This window comes from Lepidochelys olivacea (assembly GCF_965140295.1).
Source record: "Lepidochelys olivacea isolate rLepOli2 genome assembly, chromosome: 1".
NCBI classification, from domain to species: domain Eukaryota; kingdom Metazoa; phylum Chordata; order Testudines; family Cheloniidae; genus Lepidochelys; species Lepidochelys olivacea.
The window spans coordinates 281,169,312-281,190,757 of record NC_140411.1 but is presented as its reverse complement, the minus strand read 5'-3'; the positions used below and the strand labels follow the sequence as shown (position 1 = coordinate 281,190,757).

At 43.0% G+C, this 21,446-nt stretch overlaps 1 protein-coding gene across 2 annotated transcripts in view; it reads right to left on the bottom strand.

Annotated features, from left to right (window-relative positions):
• The window catches only part of PPP1R12A (protein phosphatase 1 regulatory subunit 12A), a 216,381-nt gene extending 202,279 nt beyond the window's left edge, over window positions 1-14,102 (bottom strand). Inside the window, exon 1 of one of the 2 annotated variants that reach the window (XM_084624137.1) lies at window positions 13,753-14,102. In XM_084624137.1, the coding sequence (XP_084480263.1) occupies window positions 13,753-13,989 (237 nt within the window). In that variant the 5' untranslated portion in view covers window positions 13,990-14,102. The remainder of the gene's footprint in view (window positions 1-13,752) is intronic. The other variant, XM_084624136.1, reaches the window with a different exon arrangement.
• Window positions 14,103-21,446: the final 7,344 nt, after the last annotated feature.

Sequence of the window (21,446 nt, the reverse complement as noted above, 5' to 3'; positions counted from 1 at the left end):
TTCTGGAACATGTGCAGGGAAGGAGGAGGAGGAGAATTGGGAGCACCTAAGAGTGTCTTCACAGCAGGTTGACATCCATGGCTGGCCCATGCTAGCGGACTTGGGCTCACAGGGCTCCAGCTGCATGCATGTTTCATTGCTATACAGATGGCTCTGTGACCCTCTCACCTCACAGGGTCCTAGAGCCCAGGCTCCAACCTGAGCCCAGAAGCCTACACAGCAATGGAACAGCCCCGCAACCCGAGGAGCCTGAGTCAGCTGACAAATTGTGAGAGCCCAAAGCTATTGATTTCTGCAAAATTTAAGCAACTTTAGATGGGCTAGTTTTCTAGTCCCTCTACTTCTTCTAAATTAACTGAATACAAACCAATGCTGTGTTATCTTTCTGAGTCAGCAAGCAGGTCCAATGGTTCTGCTGCATCAAATGGCATTCCCCAACAGCAGCATCTTGAAATTAAGATGTCGTAAAACTAGTCATTCAGAACTCCGTAGCAGAGAAATAGTCAAGAATTGTTAGTTTCACGATACTGTTACAAAAAGCTATAAGCAAAGACAATCACTAGAGTCATTCATAGAATAAGCATACTCCAAAAAAGGTTCCAAGCAGCAAAGAGACAGAAAGCTCCTTCTTTGCAACAGTTATTGGGGAAATATAATTTGAAATTTAAGAGATACTGGCAAGGGGATAATATAAAGAATTGAGAGCCCATGCAAGAGCCATTGACTACAGTACCTGCAACTTTATTTACAAGCAAGCTGGGAGTTGTCAAGGACTTGGCTTCTCAGAAAGGCACTGCTTCTGGACCCCAACTGAAGCTCCCTCTTACCTAAATTTGCCCCCCTTCCACCTCCTCCCCCCACTAGCTAGTCTAATAAGTTAAAAGTTAAGTATTTATTGCACAGTACTATACACTAATAGAAATTTGGGGAGTATTTGTAAGATTATCACCCTCCCTGCACTGCAGCCAGAGAAAGTGTTTCATTTTAAACACTTACAAGACCAAAATATTTTGAAATACCATAGCAGGGTCAAAATTAACTTTTCTGGTGAGGAGTCCAGTGTTGCAATTACCCAGCAAGCAGAGGGACATATAGGGGTTAACAGCAAGATTCATCCTGGCCTATTTTTTGTACTGCCTCCAGCTAGGAGGTACCAGTAATTAGGATTGGCCAACTGTTTAATCACACAAACCCAAACACCCCTGCCCCATCCGAGCCCATAAGGCCCCACTCCTTCTCCAAGGCCATGCCCCCGCTCACTCCATCGCTTGCTCTCCTACACCCTCACTCACTTTCACTGGACTGGGACAGGGGGTGGGGGTGAGGGAGGGGAGGCGGGCTCTGGGCTAGGATGGAGGGGTTCGGAGTGTGGGAGGGGGCTCCAGGCTGGGTCTGGGGCAGGGAGTTGTGCAGGAGGAAGTCCGGGATGTGGGCTCTGGGAGGGAGTCTGGGTGCAGCAGGGGGTTCAGGGCTGGAGTGCAGGAGGGGGCGAGGGGTTCAGGCTCCGGCCAGGCAGCGCTTACCTAGGGCGGCTCCCGGAAGCAACCAGCATGTCCAGTTCCTAGGCTCAGGGGCAGCCAGCCGACTGAGCGCTGCCCCTGCCTGCAGGCACCACCCCCACAGCTCCCACTGGCCACGGTTCCTGGCCATTTGGAGCTGCAGGGGCGGCGCGCAGAGGCCACCTGGCCGTCCCTATGCCTAGGAGCCAGAGGGACGTGCCAGTCACTTCCGGGAATCCTGCAGAGTCAGAGCAGGTAGGGAGCCTGCCTTAGCCCTGCTGTGCCACTGACCAGACTTTGCCCTATTAAAATCTCCCGGATTGTCTTTAATAGTCACCGAGAGATTGAGGCTGATTCCGGGAGACTCCTGGCCAATCTGGGAAGGTTCACAACCCTAATAAAGATTCAAATATGTTCAGTTCTGGTGAGTTTTTTTAAAAAAACTGCTTTTGTCCAAAGAGGTTGTTTTTAAATCTTCAGTGCTAAATGCTAGATCTTGTTTGTGCATAAACCAGGGCTTCAGAATTGTTCACATAGTTGAGAAAGGTGCTAAAGTTTGAAATAGACTGGGGGTGAGGATGACATGGCATGCTACAAGTAGCAAAAAAGGAGCAATTATTTGCTGTTTTAATTCATATACTAAGTGAAATTAAGTATTGGAGGGTTAGTGGTAGAGAGAAAATAGTCATACAGCACCTCTTTTTTAAGACATTAATTAAATGACTCTTCCCAAACTAACAGTAGAAACTAAATAGTAATACTAGGCCTCCTACATCTTAGTCAAGTTACCAAAACACCAGTAAGAATATCTTACTGTAACTTCCTGCAGTCAAATAAAAATAAATTTCCCTTAATATGTAAGTTAGGTCTCCAGTATATAAAGTGACGTGCCGGTATCAGTATTAAACACCCCTTGTCCACACTAATAAGGGAACTGCATACAGAAACTCACTGACAGCCACAGTATTAGTGCAGCACACCCTCTCTCCTATGCTATTCTTGAGAGCCAAGAAAATAGAAAGTGTTAAACTGTTTTCCATGGAGTTGGAGACAAATTACACTCTATTCAAAGTAGCTTTAATCACTTAGGGCCCTTATAATAAAGTGCACAAAAAGTTTCACAGGTTAGACAAAGTGAGAATGTAAAATTTCTAATAATTTGCAGTTTTATATAACTTGTGTTTTTAATTCCATCTGATATTGGCTGGGGAGGCCTCTAGCCATAATTAATACAATTACAAACTTCACTCTTTACCTGGACTAAAACCCAAGAGGAGGATGGCACAAGACATGAGTCTACCACTTATCCTCAGCTGAGCTTTTTATGAAGGTTAGGCACCATCAAGTCATAAAGCACCAGTACAGAGTGATTTTTAGACCAAAGCAATTTACATTTAAAGTCAACTGTAGATTAGTAACACTCATTTGAAAATGTGTTAATGTAAACTTAAAGTTTAATTAAATGCTGAGACTTTTTAACTGACCCTTCTGGTAAGGTCTCAAATTTTACAAAAATGCTAAAGACAAGATACATAAAGTTAAGGTCTTGGTCCTGGAAACACTAACGCAGTTATGTAAAGTAGTTCATAATAATAGAATAGTATGATTTCAGTGACTATTCATGTGAGTAAAGCTAAGCATGTGCATGTTTACAACACTGTAAAGTTGTTGTTATTAAAACTTTCGTGGCATAAAAATCTCATCTCAAAACAAGACTGAAAGTTTAGACTTTCGATACATTGACAAAATTATCACAAACTTATTTTTTGTAAATACATAGGCCAAAGTTTTCAAAACAAGGATCCTAAGTCTACATTTTAAGCACCTATGGGTATGATTTTAAAAAACTACAAGACGCACATGGCCCATGAAAACTACAAACTGATGGAGAAATATAGCCTAGTCAAAGAATTTCAGCTTTCTTTCAGGTTTCAGAGTAGCAGCTGTGTTAGTCTGTATCTGCAAAAAGAAAAGGAATACTTGTGGCACCTTAGAGACTAACAAATTTTTTTGAGCATAAGCTTTCGTGAAGCTTTTCAGAAATTCAACAGGTTCACAAACTCCAGGGTCAGAAGGGAAAATTGTGATCATCTAGTCTGACCTTCTGTACAACACAGGCCATAGAATTTCCCTCAAAATAATTCCCAGAACCGATCTTTTAGAAAAACATCCAATCTTGATTTTAAAGTGTCTAAAGATAAAGAATCCAACATGACTAAATTGGTAAATTGTTCCAATGGTAAATTACTCTTAAAAATGTACACCTTATTTCCAGTCTGCATTTAACTAGCTTGAACTTCCAGTCCTTTGATCATGTTATAGCTTTGTCTACTATGCTGAAGAGCCCATTATCAAATATTTGTTCCCCCAAGCAGCTCCTAATAGACTGATCAAATTACCCCTTTAAAACTTCTTTGTTAAGCTAAATAGCTTGAGCTCCTTGGATCTACCTCTACGAGGCACATTTTCCATTCTTTTAATCATTCTTGTAGCTCTTCTCTGAACCATCCCTCTCCAATTTATTGATGTGCTTCTTCAATTGTGGACATCAGAACTGGACACAATCTTCCAACAGCAGTGCCAAATACAGTGATAAAATAACCTATTTTACTCAACACTCCACTGTTTATGCATCCAAGGGTCATATTAACCCTTCGGGCCACAGCGTTGTGCTTGGAGCTCACGTTTAGCATCATGATTCCCAAATCTTTTTCAGAGTCACCACTTCTCAGGATCGTGTCCACCATCCTGGAAATATTACTCCTAGACGTATATGCATTTAGGTGTATTAAAATGCGTATTTTCTTGAGCCCAGCTTGCCAAGCGATCCAGATCGCTCTTAATCAGTGACCTATCCTCTTCACTATTTACCATTCCCCCAACGTATGGGTCTTCTGCAAACTTTCAGTGATGATTTTATGTTTTCTTGCAGGTCATTAATAAAAATGTTAAATAGCATAGGGCTAAGAACCAAAACCTGCAGGACCCCACTAGAAACATACCCAATCAATGATGATTCCCCATTTATAATTATATTCTGAGACCTATCAGTTTTAATCCATATAACATACCGTATCAATTTTATATTGTTCTAGTTCTTTAATCGAAAATGTTATCTGGTAATAAGTCAAACACCAGAAGTCTAAGTACATTACCATTATCAATCCTGTAATCTCACTAAAAAATAAAGTTAGTTTGACAGGATCCATTTTCCGTAAATCCACGCTGATTTGCATTAATTATATCAGCCTCCTTTAATTCTTTATAAATAGAGTCCCATATAAGCCACTTTAAAGTCTCCATTAATAATTTATCAGAAGGTGGTGCTGCTTGCAAATACAGAATGGAATATATGCCCGTCAATTTTATGTTCAAGCTTGTGTTCTCACAGGCTCTGAGCTAGTCTCTCAGCACAGATGTGCATTATCAGAGTGAAACTGAGAACAAAATTTGAAGTTCTACTAACAAAACGAGTACATGACACAGTAATTCAAAACTATCAGGTGGGAAGAACTAGCAACATAAAACAAAACTAAAACCACTTCTTTTAAAAAAAACCATGTTTATCCATCCTGATTCACACTATCAAGCAAAGGAATGGTGAACTGGCAATCAAAAGAAACAAAGCTACAGTAGCCCAGCTGAATTGGGGGAGGGGGGGGCGAGAGAGGGAGGAGGGGACGACAACAAAAAAGACTTTGTATTGTATACACGTCTAGAACTTCATAACACAAAACCCAGAAATTAGAACCATTCCACACAATAAGGGAGAGTGGCTGACAGGTTGGCCTCAAGGGCTCCTACCATGACCCCCCTCTCCCATAAATCAAGATCTTGCAGAGCCACACTACTAGAATTTTGTGCACATTATTTAGCTGTTAACTGGCAGTGCTCCCCCATCTGCAGTGACTAATGAGATAGGTCCTAGATAGAGGGAAGCTAGAAATTTTATTTATTTATTACTTAGGGTAGTCTTGGGGAGAAAGATGAGATGATATTTTACGGAAAAAATATAATAGCGAATAAGGGATACAAAGAGTTTCTATGTTTATGCATGGACATTTTTATAAAAAAAGTCATGTGCCAAATTAATTAGTTTGCTTGAATGCTGCATTCCTTCCCTCTACCCTTCATGTTTGCCCCTATGGTAAGCTTGTGTTTTTAGATGGTCTCCTCTTATGAATTTGGAAAGCACTACCTAGAACATTCTACATGTTACAAATGTAAGTATTAGTATTAAAATAATTTGGAACCAGCCAATTTTGATTAAGAGTGACAGGTTTTTGTCTGACAACAAATAGAGCTGCACAGTTCTTATTAGTGATTAAATGTCAAAAGCAATAACTAGCATTCTCGTGGAGAAAATCCAGAGTCACCATAAGCAGGTGCAATGCCAAACTGGGCCTTTGTGTGATTATTTTGTCTGTAGTGCCTCAGCCTATTTATTAAAATCCCTGTATTTATTGAAGATCAATTACATTTTATTATTTTAAATGCCCCCCATTAGCCTTATATTCCTAATACGCTCTAAGAAGGTGTATGACAGTAATGGAGAAATGAATGCCACCACTCATATTTGAAAACATTTCTAAAACTCTGCATCAGTAAATTTAAAGGGGAAGACAAGATGAACTGTTTTGTACAGTAGTTAGTGATGCCTCAAAAGCCATTAACACACCACTTTCGTAGGTGGCAGTTTGACAAAACTTACTATACCTGATTTAAAATCTAGGTTTAAAACTCCAGAGACAATGCATGACTAAACATTTTGTTTGTTGTAAATACATGATAATCTTTTTCTTACTGACATATCACAATGCACTTTAACAGACTACTAGAAAGGTGACAGCTGAGGAATGCCTCCACTCCTATGCCAAGGTTTCCATTGACTCATTTCAGGAATGCACACAGCAAGCATGACAGCTTGGAATGTCTCCACCCATCTGATAGCATCTGAACATGCACTGCTTACAGCTAGCCATACAGACTTGCAGCTCTATTCCAATTAGATCAACAAAGAAAACTAATAAGAATAACGACTTTTACATGCAGTATGAAATTTTGCACTACTCAATGCATGCCAAGTGGTGAATTCTTAATTGTGATGTACTTAATGGCTAAAAACCTTAGTTTTCATCTCAGAAGGGAAATTAAACTGAACAAGAGACAATTAAGGGGCAAGTGCTTGCTCTTTTGTAATTCATCCTTTGAAGGATTTGGTCAGAACAATAAAATATAATCAGGTAAATGTTACTGAATGTCATGTAGTCTCTCTCTTTTGTAGTCCTCAAATTACTTATATCAGTAAGCATCTCCTATTAACTGGAATAGACATTATAAGGTCACCAAAACAACACAAAACTAACCATTCAAAAGCTTGTATTATTTCCAGTTATGCCCATAGTGTATACACAGAAGACATCGGCACAGATACTCAACTTAAGGATGATCTATTGAAGTCATGGTTCCAATAGCAATTATCCGAGGATCTGCCCCACCCTGGAGCTCACAATACAATCTGAATTATACCATTTCAATAAATAGAAGTGAAATAGTTACAATTTATGTTCAAAGGCTACAGTGACACTTAGGCTTAGTCTACTCCACTACCTAAAAATTAGGTCAACCTAGGTACACTGCTCAGGGCTATGAAAAATTTCACACCCTGTGCAACATAGTTAGGGTGACCTAACCCCCATTGTAGACACAGCTAGTTTGACAGAAGAATTCTTCCATTGACCTAGCTCCTGCCTCAAGGGTATGGATTTACTGGAGTGATGGGGAAAAACCCTTCTCTCAGTGTAGCAAGTGTCTATACCAATAGTTCTCAACCTATTTACCATTGTTGGCCACATATGCAGATCCGGAGCCGCATCCACACTATATATACACACTACGTGTATTGCTCTGAGGATGTCACGTGGCTGCAGCCATGTGCTGATTAGGCCGTAAGTGGCCCATGGGCCACAGGTTGAGAACCACTGGTCTACAGTACAGCAGTTTAACTGCAGTACTGCAGCTGTAGCACAGACATCTGCCTAGATCAGCAATTAACTTCCTCAACCTGAATCTGTTCACATGCAGTGGTTCCCAAACGACCTATCGTGATGAGTGGTTTATGTAACATTCTTTTTACTACACAAAAGTAGGTTACAAAAGAGAAAAATTTTAAAAAATCAAGCGTACCGTATGTCAGAACACGCATGGCATTTAATCTACACATTTCATTGTGCCAATGAAGTCTGTAAACGCATCAGTGTACTGACTCAAGAATATTTAATTCCAGGGTAAAGTTTACAACTAGAAGACACGGTCATTAAACAGTAACTTATTTTACAAAATAAAAAATTATACTGGCTGTAGTTATTGCCAATATTTTGAATTTGTTATGAAACCTATGTGACTATCTTATAAACGTATTCTTCAAATGCTACATTACAGATACTATAAATAAGTTTGAGATGTTTCTACTCATGTCATTGCCAGTAATTTTTAAGATGGGAGTTTCCCCAAGCTTCGTCTCAGCCTATATGCTAGAATTCAGTTAAATTATTATAATTGTGCATTTAAAAGAGGACACTTAGCAGAGAATGTGATGCCTTTACGTACAACTCAAAAAAGAAAGGTTGGGTTCAAACCTGGCATATAGTTAATCCTCAGTATGCACAAGGCTGTTAAGCCAAGTTTGGAGAGGTATAACATTTACAATTATTGCACTCTACAAAAATTTGTATGCAGTCATATGCTTAATAGAATTTTTCTTGTATGTAGGCTAAGTACTAAAGATGCCCTCAGTTATCATGTAGTATGAAGGGGCACATGATGTACCCAACACTTCATATACTTTATCTCTTCCTCCACCACCACTATTTCTTTAGAGAGGACGGAAATTAGACAGGCCTTTATTAATGCAATATTAAGGTTGCAAAATTAAGCACAGAAATCAGGAAATTAAGAGTTACCTTAAAATAGTTATTAGTTATATAATAGTTATTACACAGTGAAGTATGCTATTCAATTCTCATTTCCTGGAAATGAACACGTTTTACAGAATCTATGGCCAGCAGAAGCGTTTCCACTCATTTCTTTACGTTATAGTAATTTTTTAAAAACAAACATCTGAAGTCAGACAGTGCAACATTAAGAACCTAGAAGTGGGGGGAGGAATAGCTCAGTGGTTTGAGCATTGGCCTGATAAACCCAGGGTTGAGTGTTCAATCCTTGAGGGGGCCATTTAGGGATCTAGGGCAAAAATTGGGGATTGGTCCTGCTTTGAGCAGGGGGTTGGACTAGATGACCTCCTGAGGTCCCTTCCAACCCTGATAGTCTATGATTTCTATGAAACTGATTTCCCCACTTCTGTTGTCCACACAGACACATGCAAAAAGGAAAAAAAGCAGAACAATGACCAATAAAGGATTTTTTAAAATCCTTACCTCTAAGCGTACAGTGTTATCAGAAACAAGAATGATTTCCCCCCCATGCAATGAGATGGAAGGTATCAGTTTCACAGTAAACCAAGTACAAATTCTGACGTATGGATTTCAAGATTTTTGTGCAAATTTTTATATCTAATGTAAAACTAATTCGTTTCTGCAAATGGGGCAAGACTCTGTCCTCCAGTAAGACCAACACCATTGAAGTCGCAGCTCAGGGAGTGGGGATTGGGTGCTAAGGTGGCTTTGAGCCATTTTTGCATCATCTTGATCCTAAATTGCTCTGCAGCTCCTATCGTAGTGTAGATGGCCATAGGAGCTTAGATTACAGCAATCTACCCCTGGCTACCGGGCTGCCATGCTATATGTTGTGTCTGGTAACTTCCTATCCCAGGGTTTACAAGGGGTCCTCAGAAGACAGCCTTACAGCTGTCTTTCCTTGTTTTTATGCCAGTGGGCTCCATCTACAGCTCAATCACCGGTTTTTAATCATCCTTTTACACCACTCCAGCCCTTTAACCAGGTGTAAGGGCTCTAGAAGGGGATAAGGCTATTACCCAAGATATTTAATGACAACCAGTACTAAAGCCCATGTCAGCATGAGTGATCAAGTATATACGTTTGCGATAAATAAGCAATAACTGGATCTCTTTGAAAGAAAAGGGAGGCAGTTAACTTATGTCAAAGTAAACTCAAAGCAACTACCTCTGCGATTAGTAAATATTAAGATAACAATAACTTGCATACATGGCATGTACTGTCATCTCCAAGTTTGCCCTTTGTCAGCCAAAACCAGACCACTGTACAGTTCTATAATGAATGATCTGTGGTTATAGTGTTGTTAGCCACTGCTGAGCCAGTGCTATACGATACCAAGACAACAGCATTAAGATATTCTTAAAATCAGTTCCCCCACACCCCACATGAAAACTATGTTCTAGCTACAGAGTGGGTGACGTAACACCTTTATTGGACCCACTTCTGTTGGTGAGAGATACCGTACAAGCTTTCGAGCTACACAGAACTCTTCTTCAGACTACACAGCAGATTTTGTTAGGAAGAAGAGTTTAATAGATAGTAAGGCAATGAAGTCAATCTGCACGATAAATATCAAGGGTTCAATTCAAATAGCTAGTGTTATATTCCCACATCTACATGACATCACATTTCGCCTCCTGATTCTATTCTTCTCTTAAGTCCTGCTGAATTACCTGGAAGGACACATCACAAGAAAAAGAGTTAACCCCTACAATCCCAGCGTTACATCTATGCACATGACAGTTATACAGAAAAAATGCATTATTCAGAGACTCTGTCTTTTACAACTTCCATTGAGTTAATGGAACATTTTGGATTAGGAAGCCCCAACCCAAAAAACATGGAAACCAACTATGCACAACCCTGTCAAAGGCAGAAAATAAGATTTAAATTCAAAGATGTTAAAACCAGAAGGGACCATTATGATAATCTATTCTAACCTAGATTACAAAACAAAAATATTTTTCTGTACTGATTTGCAAATAGGAAGCTTAAATACTACTTGGAATATAGCTGGTAAATGTGACAAAACGTAGTTTAATATGTTGCATCCCTTTAAAAAAGAAGTGCACTTAACATGCACCATGCCTACTTCTGCGCAGCAAAATATAAAATGAAATCAGCAATTAGTGTCAAATCACTGTAGAATTAAAATGTGTAGGCAGTATGGGGGAAGAGAAGCACTTAGACTTTCCATCTCAGAAATAAATGTCTGCAGTACACATTGGCCTTTAGAATGCATACTGAATAAGAAGCACAGTAAGAATTTGTTTTGTTATACAGGAAGAGGGACAAAAACCCTGCCTAGTTCATCCTACAAATTTTATTACTCCACCCAAATAGCTTTTGAGCCTTAATATTGGAACAGATTGCCTAATGAATGGCACAGTGGTTTGGCTGGTAGCACAACTTGTTGCCACAGTGGAAACTGAGGCTACGTCTATGCTGAAGTTGGAGTTCTATGGGTAGACACATATGCATTAACTTTGATCCAGCTAGTATGCTATAAGAGCAGGTTAGCCACCGTGGTAGCAGCAATCTACCTGCCCAAGTACTTACTTAGAGAGACTCCAACAGGATTGTTCTCAGGCAGCTAGCTTGTGCTGTACAGCTAAACTGTTATTTTTAGCTCAATAGTTTGATCAAACCTAGCATGCATACACCTGAGCTGGAAATTACACCTCTAGCTGCACTGTACATATACCCTGAAACTGAAGCTACCCCATGTGTTCACGGCTGAATGTGTTGAGGAACTGCCACCAACGTTTTGAAGGAAAGTGCTGCTTATCCCTTTTTCCTATACTGCCTTGTGTCTACAAGAAAATATTACAAAAATGTAGTTTATGCTCCTGCTCTAGTGCACTAAAACCTAACTCATGGTGGGCGACTCAAGACAGGAGAACGCAGGTGATGTGGAATAAATGGATGAGAACCGGGGGAAGAAAGCGGTCCAAAAATGGGGATAAATCACTTCATTTTAGATATCATGCAGGTATTCTTGTTTCACATGGATGAGCAGGTCTAAATTGATATAGTGCTTAAAAATGATGGTAACCATGGAAAATCCTGTCTATAATAGGGCTTTCAACATTACCGACACTGGTAAAGTCACAATGGCATTAGCAAAGTGCTAAACTTTTGAGAAGTTTCCCTACGGTACATCTGGCCTTACTTCATACCACAACAGCTCTCATTTAGAGTAGACCCATCTATGATAAATAAGATGTGCAGCATTTTCTATTTTGTCTCAAATGCATGAACAACAAAGAAGTTTGGCTACACTAAAGACTGTGTGTCAATTAAAGGGACACTGCAACCAATACATTCCCTGAGGGGCTTGGGAGAATATACAATCAATTCACATTTAAATCTCCCAATTTGCTTTTCAACTAGATGTTTGTCGACAGAAGCCTCCCAAAGCCATTTTTAGTTATCCCATAGTAGTAACACTAGAGTATCAACTACTCCAACAGAAGTTTAAGCAAAAAACCAAAAACTTGCAGCTATCTTGATCTCCCACTATCTGCGGTCAGCTTGCAAATTAAGGAGGGGTGAAAGTCTGGCAGCACAGAGGCAAGGATGACATTAATAAATGCTAAAAATGTTGCATTACAATATCATAAAGTTGTCAAAGAGACTCCTCCTCACCTGCTTTTTAAAAAGGCTTCTCAGAATGGCCAAAAAACGGAAACCTTAGTCTTAATTTGTTGTTCTACCAATAACTATAAAAAACAACACTTCTTTTGTTCCCCCCATTAAAAGTTCTATACATTCTGGACCTGAAAGAACTTGTTTATATATTAACAATATAACCAATATTATCAATATTCTAATAACATTACCACCAATTCTGTCAAGGCTAATAATACAATGAAAGGGCAGGTGACAACTTTTGTACAGGAAACAGTAAAGCTATTATATACACCTTACATTACAGTAAGAGTTAAAAGTATAAAATCCAGTTCTTAGCAATCCATTTATTGTTAGCTATTACAATAAATAATGGGGCATTCCTCACACTTATTTCACTATCAAGAGGTTTACCACATACTAAAGTCACCAGTTCCTGTTTAGAAAGAGAACACGGTCACAACACTGCTCTGAATTCCCTCACTGCGCTATTTTGGAAAGATTTTTTTACCTGATCGAACTAGAGCTCATAATTACTAAGTCTTTCTGGAACTACTGAGGTACAATTTTCAAAACAAAACATTAATCTATCAAAGAGATTATTCTTTCTTTTCTGAATTTAGTTTAGTGAATTTAATATGCTGCTATGGTTTTTGGTCTGTTGCAGAAACGAAAACTATTCAGGCAAACCCACATTATCTCTGGATTGCCACTGCCTTTCCTTATTTGGCTAACATTTTCAGATTCCAATCAGATTGCTATAAAACTTTAACATGCACAAAGCATCCATTTTGAGGAAACTTCACGGCCACTTTCATTAAGGGTGGGGGGAATGGAATAGAAAGTTAGATCTCAGTTCAAAAACCATGGACAAAGCAATCCCTTCTTACAACCTCCCACCGCAGGAAAAATATCCTGTAAAAACACTGCTAACCTAAGAGTAGGGCTTTCACACTGCGGCAGAAACCATCAATAAAGAAAGAAGCCTGTCTCGTATCGACAAACGTTTCTATATTAAGAACAAAACACTAGTTTCCCCCTAGAAACCAGAGAAAAATAAATGATCCGCCTTCACAAAAAGCAGATTTAATCCCCTGAAGTGCAGAAAAATTGGAAGGGTCGGGGCGGCAGGAACTCTCTCCCGATAACAGCAAACATGGGAGTGACCCTGTTTCTCATCCCACCATCCTTACCTGCCAACACCACCCCCTTTCCGGGATCTGCCCTTCACCTCCCCCGACTCCGGGGCGCCATCTCTCCTCCCTGGACACACAGCGGGCAGGGCCCCGGCGGACCCAGCTTTCTCAGCGACACCCTCCATGCTATCCATAGCCGGGGGGTCCCACCGACACCGTCCCCGGGGGAAGGAAGGCAGAGAGGGCCCCGGATCACCCCACTCAGGGGAGGAAAAGGTTTAGCCGCCACCCCAGACAGTGGAGTAGGGCCGATCCCAGAGACTAGGGAAAACGAGGAAGAGCAGCCTCCGCAGGGCCGATCCATCGGCTCGGGACAGACCCCGCTGCAGAGAGCTGGAGTCAGGCTTGGCAGCACCTCCCCACGCCCCCGACCACCGGGCCCCTCCCGCCCCCGCGCGGCCAGGCCCAGCCCCAGCTCCCCCCCGCCCAGGCCGAGCCAGGCCCCGCACGGACCTGGTGCAGTGCGGTGAGCCCGTCCACATTGGCGTAGTTGATGTCGGCGCCCCGCTCCAGCAGCCGCAGCACCTCGTCCGTGTCCCCGCTGGAGCAGGCAGCCAGGAAGACGGCGCCGTCATCGAACTTCACCTTGGTCTTTTTGCGCTTGACCACGGGCGGCTCCAGGTCGGTCTCGGAGCCGAGCCAGCGCTTCAGCTGCTCGTTCCGCTTCTGTTTGGCGTCCGCCATCTTCATGCCCCGCTCCTGGCTGGCCCTAGCGCTCCGAACCGAGGAGAGCCTCTATCCACCACTATCCCATAGAGCACCGCGGCCGACCCGGCCGCCGCGCCGCACTCGCTCACCCGCCTAGAGGGAAAGAGCCGGAGAAGGGGCGCGGAGGCCGGCCGCTTTAACATAATCTCGCGAGAGTCCTGAGGGGAGGGAGACATCAGAGGGCGGGGCTGTGAAAGACCGGAGCGTGAGATCAGACCTGAGCAGAGGGAGTGGGCGGGGACCTGGGCGCGGCTCGGAGCGGCCCAAGGGCGCGCGGGGCAGGGTGGAGGTGGCTGCGGCAGGGATGGAGCCGCAGCGGGTGCGGGGGATGGGAGAGGCGCAGGGACCCTGAGCGGGGAGCGCGCCTCAGCGGTAGGCTGCTGGGCGGGGCGGCAGCAGAGCAAGGGGCCGTTGAGCCGCGCGGGCGCGGGCTGAGGTGAGCAGTTCAGCCGGCAGGCCACGGGGCTCGCTGGCAGGTGCAGCGCAGGATACCGCTTCTCGAACCGTGTGGATTGTAAGAAACTGCTGTTGTAGTAAACTGCTACCCGATGTCGCCGATGCCTATCGATGGCCGTGTCTTGCACTGTCGTGTATGTGAAATTGCTATGTGTAGAAACGTGCTCCCTGTAGCCGTGAGGGATACGTGTAGATTGTAAGAAACAGCTTTTGTAAAAAGATGCTACTTTATTTGTACATACTTGAAAACTGTTATCATGTTTCAGTCTTCCCTCATAGGTCATGTTTTCTAGACCTTAAATTTTCACAACCTCTATAAGTGTACCTTCTATGCCATTATCTCAATCATTAAGATTTTGAATAGAAACGTATCCAGAACTGACCCCTGGAGAGCCCCACTCCTTATGCCCATTTTATTTTAGTTCCATCTAGGTTTCATTTCCATAGTTTGTTTATGAGAAGGTCATGGGAGACGGTATCAAAGGCCTTACTAAAGGCAAGATATACCACATCTACCGCTTGTAGGCTTGTTACACTGTTAAAGAAAGCTATCAGGTTGGTTTTACATGTGAGACTGCTTGAAATACCTTTCTTAGCAAAGTAGGACCTGTCACTGCTGCAGGTAGCATGGTCCTACAGATAGCATTCACGCACACCAACCACCACTTCCTCTCCCCACCCCCCACCCCCATGTATGAAACTGCAAAGTATAGGGATGTGCTACCTGTAACACTGCAACGTGATGAAGTTAATTCCTACAGACAGCAGTTTCTGACACTGCTGGTATGGGAGACTGCTATTTGTAGGAATTAGCTAAATCAGATGGCCTTTTTTAAGCAAAGTTGGACCTGTTGCAGCTGCAGGTAGCACAGTCCTACAGATAGCATTTTCACACACACACAAAACTGCAAACTATAGGGATGTGCTACCTGTAACACTGCAATGTGATGAAACTACCCCACATCAGCCACCTTGCATAAAGTATATATTAGCTATGTCATATCTGTATCAAAAGCATATTTTCATAAAGAATGTAGAGTATAATGTCACACCCCACATGTATGTTTGCTGATCTGCAAATAGTAAAGGAGCATGCACCTTTGGGTGCAAATGCTCATGACAGTAGTGCAGAGCCATGCAAGCTCCATGATTCTGTGTGAGATGGCAGACAGTGAGGAGGGCCAGGCAGGTTAGTAGGTTTAGAAAAAAAGGTGTAAACATTATGTATACGTTTATGTATGGGATACAAATAAAATTAGTGGATGGTTAACAATGCGTTATAAGAAGTTGGATCCCATGGCCACAACCACCCCAGTCTGACCTGTTTAGTACCCAGCATATGCTGCCAAACCAAAGCTTCCCAAAATACAGTGGGTGGACAGTAGGATATCTATTCGTGGTGTACCTCACTCTGAATCTATACAAGTGCTTCTGGTGAGTACCCTGACTGCTGAGACAAGGAGTCCAGGAGGCATGCACACAAGTGACATAGTAACCGTAGTGACTCTGTGCTGACATAACTTGAGTTAACCCACACTTAAAGTGTAGATATGGCCTTAGGTATATTAAATGTTTGGGAGTATGAGGGTAGACTAAGATTCATTCAGGTGTTTAGGGTCAAGGCATTGGAACTGGCCTTACTCACCCTACAGGCTCAGGAACAAAGAGACACATAAAAAAATATTTATTTATTAAAATTTCTTGACTCGAGGGTGTATAACTCATGATTTTAGAATTCTTGTGGTTGTAAAGGTATCTTGGAGTTGTAGATGTGTGTTCATTATATTTTGAAAGGCAAAACTATGAATGGGTTGAACAAAGAATTAGATCAGTCCCTCAGGATAAGTACATTGGCTATTAGCCAAGATAATCAAGGGATGCAGGCCCATGCTCTGCATGTCCTTAAACTGTCCTTTGACTGTCAGATGCTGGGAGTGGACAATGGGATGGTTCAATGTGTCATTACCTGGTCTGATCATTCCCTTAGAAGCACCTGACATTGGCCACTGTCACAAGACAGGATACTAGATTAGGCGGACTATTGGTCTGACCCACGATAGCAGTTCTAATTTTCTGCAAAAATTACAATAGATTTTTTTTCCAGGGAGAAAGACATTATAGGAGATAGTATACTGCCTTTATTGAATATTTAAGAATCAAGTTGTACACAATGGCAGACGGAAAAACACTAAGGGCTAGACTGAGAGGCAAAATAACAGTTACAAAAATGCAATCCCCACTGGTGGATTGACTCAAAACAAAGTTTTGACAATAGGCCAGAAATTCAGTCAGAGTGGAAGTCAGATGATCCAACAGAATAAACATCTGCTCTAAAAATGAAAAGAAAAAATTAGAATTAAAATTTCACAGAATTCAGGGAATCCCAGCAGATCAGACAACCTGGGAAACTGCTCGGAGACTCTATACCTCCTAATGCTGCTTGACCCCCCTGACCAGTAAATTTCCACCCCCTGCTCAGACCCTGGCCAACCCCCTGCTCCGATTCGTCCCCTTTGCCACTTTTTAATCCCTGTCAAAAGCAGTCCGCAGAATCTTATAGGTAATAAGGGCAGGATGAAGCGCAGTGGCTTCAGCAGATGAACTGAGCATGCTCAGTACACCAGAAGTAGCACATTACTACGCGGGGCAGTATCCTACACCAGCGCAGGGCAAGAGGGGGTCCAGCCCGCAGACTAGAACGGGTGGGCGCAGAGGGCCCGGCCCTTCCTCGATCGATGTCCCCCATCTGCTCGCTACACCTGGCCTGGGGGCCGGGGACTGAGAGAGGCCGCCTAGGGCTCGCCTCCCGCCTGCCCCGTCCAAGGTGTTACCTGCCAGCACGTGCAGAAACACAGGGCGTCGTGACAACGAGGAGTAGTGGCTGTCACCGGTCCGTCCCTGAGGCCGCATTTCACCAAGTGCCTGCCTGGGCAGGGCCGTGGGCTTCTGCAAAGCCCCCGTGGAGGCTTCGTTCATGTTATGCAAATTTTGCCTCCGTTTCCCTCTTTGAACGAAGTGGGGATAATACACCTTTCCCATGGTGGGGGGATAATTAATTACTCTTGATAAAGCACGCTGATGTGCAAAGCAGTGCAAATGCCTTTTTTTTATATCAACCTAGATTTGGTTTCTACCCCCTGTGCCCTCCATAGGGTGGGCTCCTTTTAGCTACATTGTCTTAAATTATATTTCCCTTGGAGGAAGGTATGGGTTTAAATTTACTGGAGAAGCTTTGAATTTGTACTAATAAGAATCAAAATATAGTCTGAGACATTCACAAAACCTCTAACACTTCAAATTCTGCAAGGTTACCCTTTCCTCATTAGAAGGGTTCCTTTTCTTTACTGCATCCATTCTCACAGCCCAATCAAGCTTCCTTTTTCTTTTCTGTTGATTGATGTGTGCCAGCAGCATTTGACAAGAGGCAGTTACATTAAGGTTACCCACCTGTAAGGATTAGTTTCTCAGTGTATTTTGGGCCAAATTTCCATATGCAGACACCTTTGCTGTATCAACCAAATTTTCTCACACATCCACTGTGCCTACAGAACCTTTATGCAAAATTTGCTGGCATGGTGTGTGTGAACATATTCAACAGACATTATTTAGGCAACTGCATTAAGACATCTTTTCAAATGTCAGCAGTAGGGCATGAACACAATTTGCAGATATAACTTAAGCGTATATGGACACCATATGCATAAGTGTCCATAAGCACATTTTAGGCACCTGCGATTAAAAGTGTGACCCTTTGTGGATAATTTATATAGTACCTTTAATCCCCAAAGCACTTTACAGTCAGTCTTCATAGTGGTTTTTACTAACATGAGTAACCCTATTTTCTCTGTCAGAGTCCTGATTGAGTTCCCCTGTGCAGACACTCACCAGCCTACTGGGTTTGGACCTGCATGCTGGATCTGTGTGCTTCTAAACTCTCTTGCATTTGGGCAGGCTCCAGCCAGTCTCTGGTCCTGGCCTCTAGGGCACTGATTTTCTGTCTTATGCCACTTCTGTGGAATATGATCCTATGGGCCAGCTGCCCTAGGTCCCAAGACCAATGCAGAACCCTCCCGCATAACTTAAGAGCATTCTTCCCAAGCTCCATCCTCAAAGGTACACTGGTTTATAGTTTGAAACAAGTAACAAACAGACTTTATAGAGGAATTCCTAAACCACTTTACTCAAAGACAAATCAGAAGAGATACAAAATTCTAGGCAAAATAAACACCTGCTTGCAATTCCCGGCTCAGAGTCCTCACCACTCCTGAGCATTCTTCTTTGGGTTTTGATCAGTGCTTTCAGGGGTCCCAGGTCTCCTGGATCCCACTCCTCTAGCTCCGTTTTGTCTTCCTGATCAGGGAGTCTCTTTTGACTCCTGCAGCAAGCTCCCATTAGCTGGTTCAGGTCTGGTGCTCAAAAGGTTCCCCAACTCAGCGTATGTCCCTTTGTGGTTCCTGAATCACTCAGAGCCTGTGTTTTTAAAAGCTATTCTAACACCTTGTTTCTTTGCTTCTGCTGTGGGTTTTCCATTGTGCCAACACCAAACCCTGCAGACAACTTGCATACATCTCATTGTTCTAGGTTGCTTCCAACCTGAATGGAAGACCATTCATAGAATCATAGAATATCAGGATTGGAAGGGACCTCAGGAGGTCATCTAGTCCAACCCCCTGCTCAAAGCAGGGCCAATCCCCAATTTTTGCCCCAGATCCCTAAATGGCCCCCTCCAGGATTGAACTCACAACCCTGGGTTTAGCAGGCCAATGCTCAAACCACTGAGCTATCTTGTTCACCTGTATAGACTTGGTTGGGAGCTACATGACATAAACCCTGTAAGCAAATAGCTAATTCACTATACACTGAGGCATTCAATGGTACAGCAGTTCCATAAAATCATACGTTTTACACAGAAATTTTTGCAAACTATCACATATTCTATAGTAAATGTTTGGAAGAGTGGACTCAATCCTGCAAAGTGCTGACCGTTCTGGCTCAATCCAGCAAAGCACTCAAGCACATGCTTCATCCACGTAAGTCAGTCCCATCATCTCCGAGACTACTCACATGTTAAAGTGCTTTCCGAGATCAGGCCAGACTGCTCAATAACTTGTAGATGCAGACCCTAAATGCCCTGACCACTGAAATGCATTCTACTCTATGAGCTGTTAACGGGTATGTTCTCACTGCAAAGTTAGCCCAGGCTCTTACACAGGCGTTGCGCCTCCAGCCCCCTCTAATTCACACATGCACACACCTTGCCTTTCACAGAGTTTAGTGGAGCTTTCAACCTGAGCTAGCTGACACAGCCGTGGGTGTAAGTTAGAGCCTAGGGTCTGCTTTCACTTGCGCCAGTAACGCACCCACTTTACAGTGAGGATGCATGCTAAATCACTCCAGTGCTGATAATCCTTAAATGCCAAGGACAGGCAAGTTTTCTCACAGTTCATGGGGAAAAATCATACTCAGTTTACTGCAGGATAAAGAATGAAGGAACATGCTCCCAGAAGTCCTAGCGAAACACCCCAGGGACTGGAGCACCAGTGAGTACATGAACTTGAATGTGTGTATGGCTTTCCAGTATGGCTGTCCAGCTTTGCAGTATGGCTGTCCACACTCAGGCTAGGCAAACCTGAGTGCTCAGACCTGGGAGCCAGTCACCCAAACTAACTTTGCAGCAAAGGCATTCTTTAAGGTTATATCTACACTATGAGCTAAGGGTGTGATACCCCTGCTCATCTACCCAGGCACTAGCGCTCATCAAGCTAACATGAATATAAATAATAGCGTAGCCACAGTAGTACAGGTAGCAGAGGTATGGCTGGCCTGTGCCGTGCCGAGTATAAACCCACCTGAAATCAGTGAGTATGCGCTCAACACTCCTGCTACCAGGGCTACACTGCTATTTATACTTGTGCTAGCTTAATGAGAGCTAGCACAAGTATGTGTACATGAGCAGGGGATCACGCCCCTAGGTCACGGTTTAGATGTAGCCTCAGTGTACAGCAAAACTACACAGCATTTTAGAACATTTAACATTTAATAATAATAATGCTAAACTATGGTATTTTGCATCTTCAAAGTGCTTCACAAATAATATCAAAATCTAAATTTGAATTTGGCCAGGATACCAGGGTTAACAAACAAAAAGGTGCCACGGTCTAGGTCATAGGCACTGACTCTGTGGGTGCTCCAGCAAGCACCCAGGGACAATAATTAGTGGGTGCTTAGCACCCACCGGCAGCCAAACTCCCCTCCTTCCTCCCCCCACCCCTGCCAGCAACCCCACTGATCAATTCCTCCCTCTCCCTCCCTCCCATCACCTCCTGCCCGCCGCGGATCGGCTGTTCCGCGGCATACAGGAGGCACTGGGAGGGAAGAGGAGGAAGAGGCAGAGCAGGGATTGGAGGGGGCAGGGAGAAGCAGGGCCAGGTTGGAAGCTTGGGGGCTAAGGACCAGCAGTGATTATGATCTTGGTTTTGTATCTCATACAGAACACTAACTTTAGCAGCAAAATGCCCTTAGCCCAGTGGGCTTTATTCTCTTCTCTAGCATATCAGTTTGATGGTATAGCCGAGTGGAGATCAGACCCTAGGCTGGGGGATTGGTTCAGTACTCACTCACTTGGAGATATGCCATTTCCTGCAGCATCAATAATTGCTACAGCAATCATGTGCTCTTTTGTAATCTACCACACAAGTACAGCTGGTGAAATTCAACCCCGTGCAGAGGTTGCCGCAACACAAGACCTATGCACCATTTAAGTCCTACCTTAAGGGTTCTGTTCACCCTTTGAAAAGGAATTTTAACTTGACAGGTCCTACTTCTGCTTAGCTTGTGTAAACCAATAAGATCACAGAATAAGGTGGGGTAATTGAATAACTGCAGGGCATAAATATATATGTGTAAATCCCCAAGGTTATCAAACATGACAAATGATTATAAGTGCCTCAATTTTTGAGTGCCCAATTTAGCACCCACCAACA